General features: G+C 54.6%; 1 protein-coding gene across 1 annotated transcript in view; it reads left to right on the plus strand.

Annotated features, from left to right (window-relative positions):
• The window catches only part of LOC127752021 (uncharacterized), a gene marked incomplete at its 3' end in the record, with an annotated part of 3914 nt that extends 3636 nt beyond the window's left edge, over positions 1-278 (plus strand). The window contains exon 3 of the mRNA XM_052276469.1: positions 31-278. Within this exon, the coding sequence (XP_052132429.1) occupies positions 31-278 (248 nt within the window). The remainder of the gene's footprint in view (positions 1-30) is intronic.
• Positions 279-304: the final 26 nt, after the last annotated feature.

Raw genomic sequence — 304 nt, forward strand, 5'->3', positions numbered from 1 at the left:
TCAACACCGGCCACCTGCCTGTCCCTGCAGCCCGAAAGCGACCTTCAGGCCGCCTTGTGCGCCGTCATCATACGGCACCATGCGAGCCTTGGACGCCTGAAGACCATTGACATCTCGGAGGAGGAATCCTACTCGGAGTTTGGGTCCGACTCGGACGCAGAGTCCTACCCGGAGAGGGTTCACATTAGCTCTGCGGGTCTAAATGTGCTACTTGCCTCTATCATGAGTGTCGAAGGGCTAACATGTCTGATAATTTCCACTGACATCAAGCGCATTAAGTTTGATTCGGCTGCACGTTCAGATT

This window comes from Frankliniella occidentalis, unplaced genomic scaffold (genome assembly GCF_000697945.3).
Source record: "Frankliniella occidentalis isolate FOCC.00 unplaced genomic scaffold, Focc_3.1 Scaffold3038, whole genome shotgun sequence".
Taxonomy (NCBI): Eukaryota; Metazoa; Arthropoda; class Insecta; order Thysanoptera; family Thripidae; genus Frankliniella; species Frankliniella occidentalis.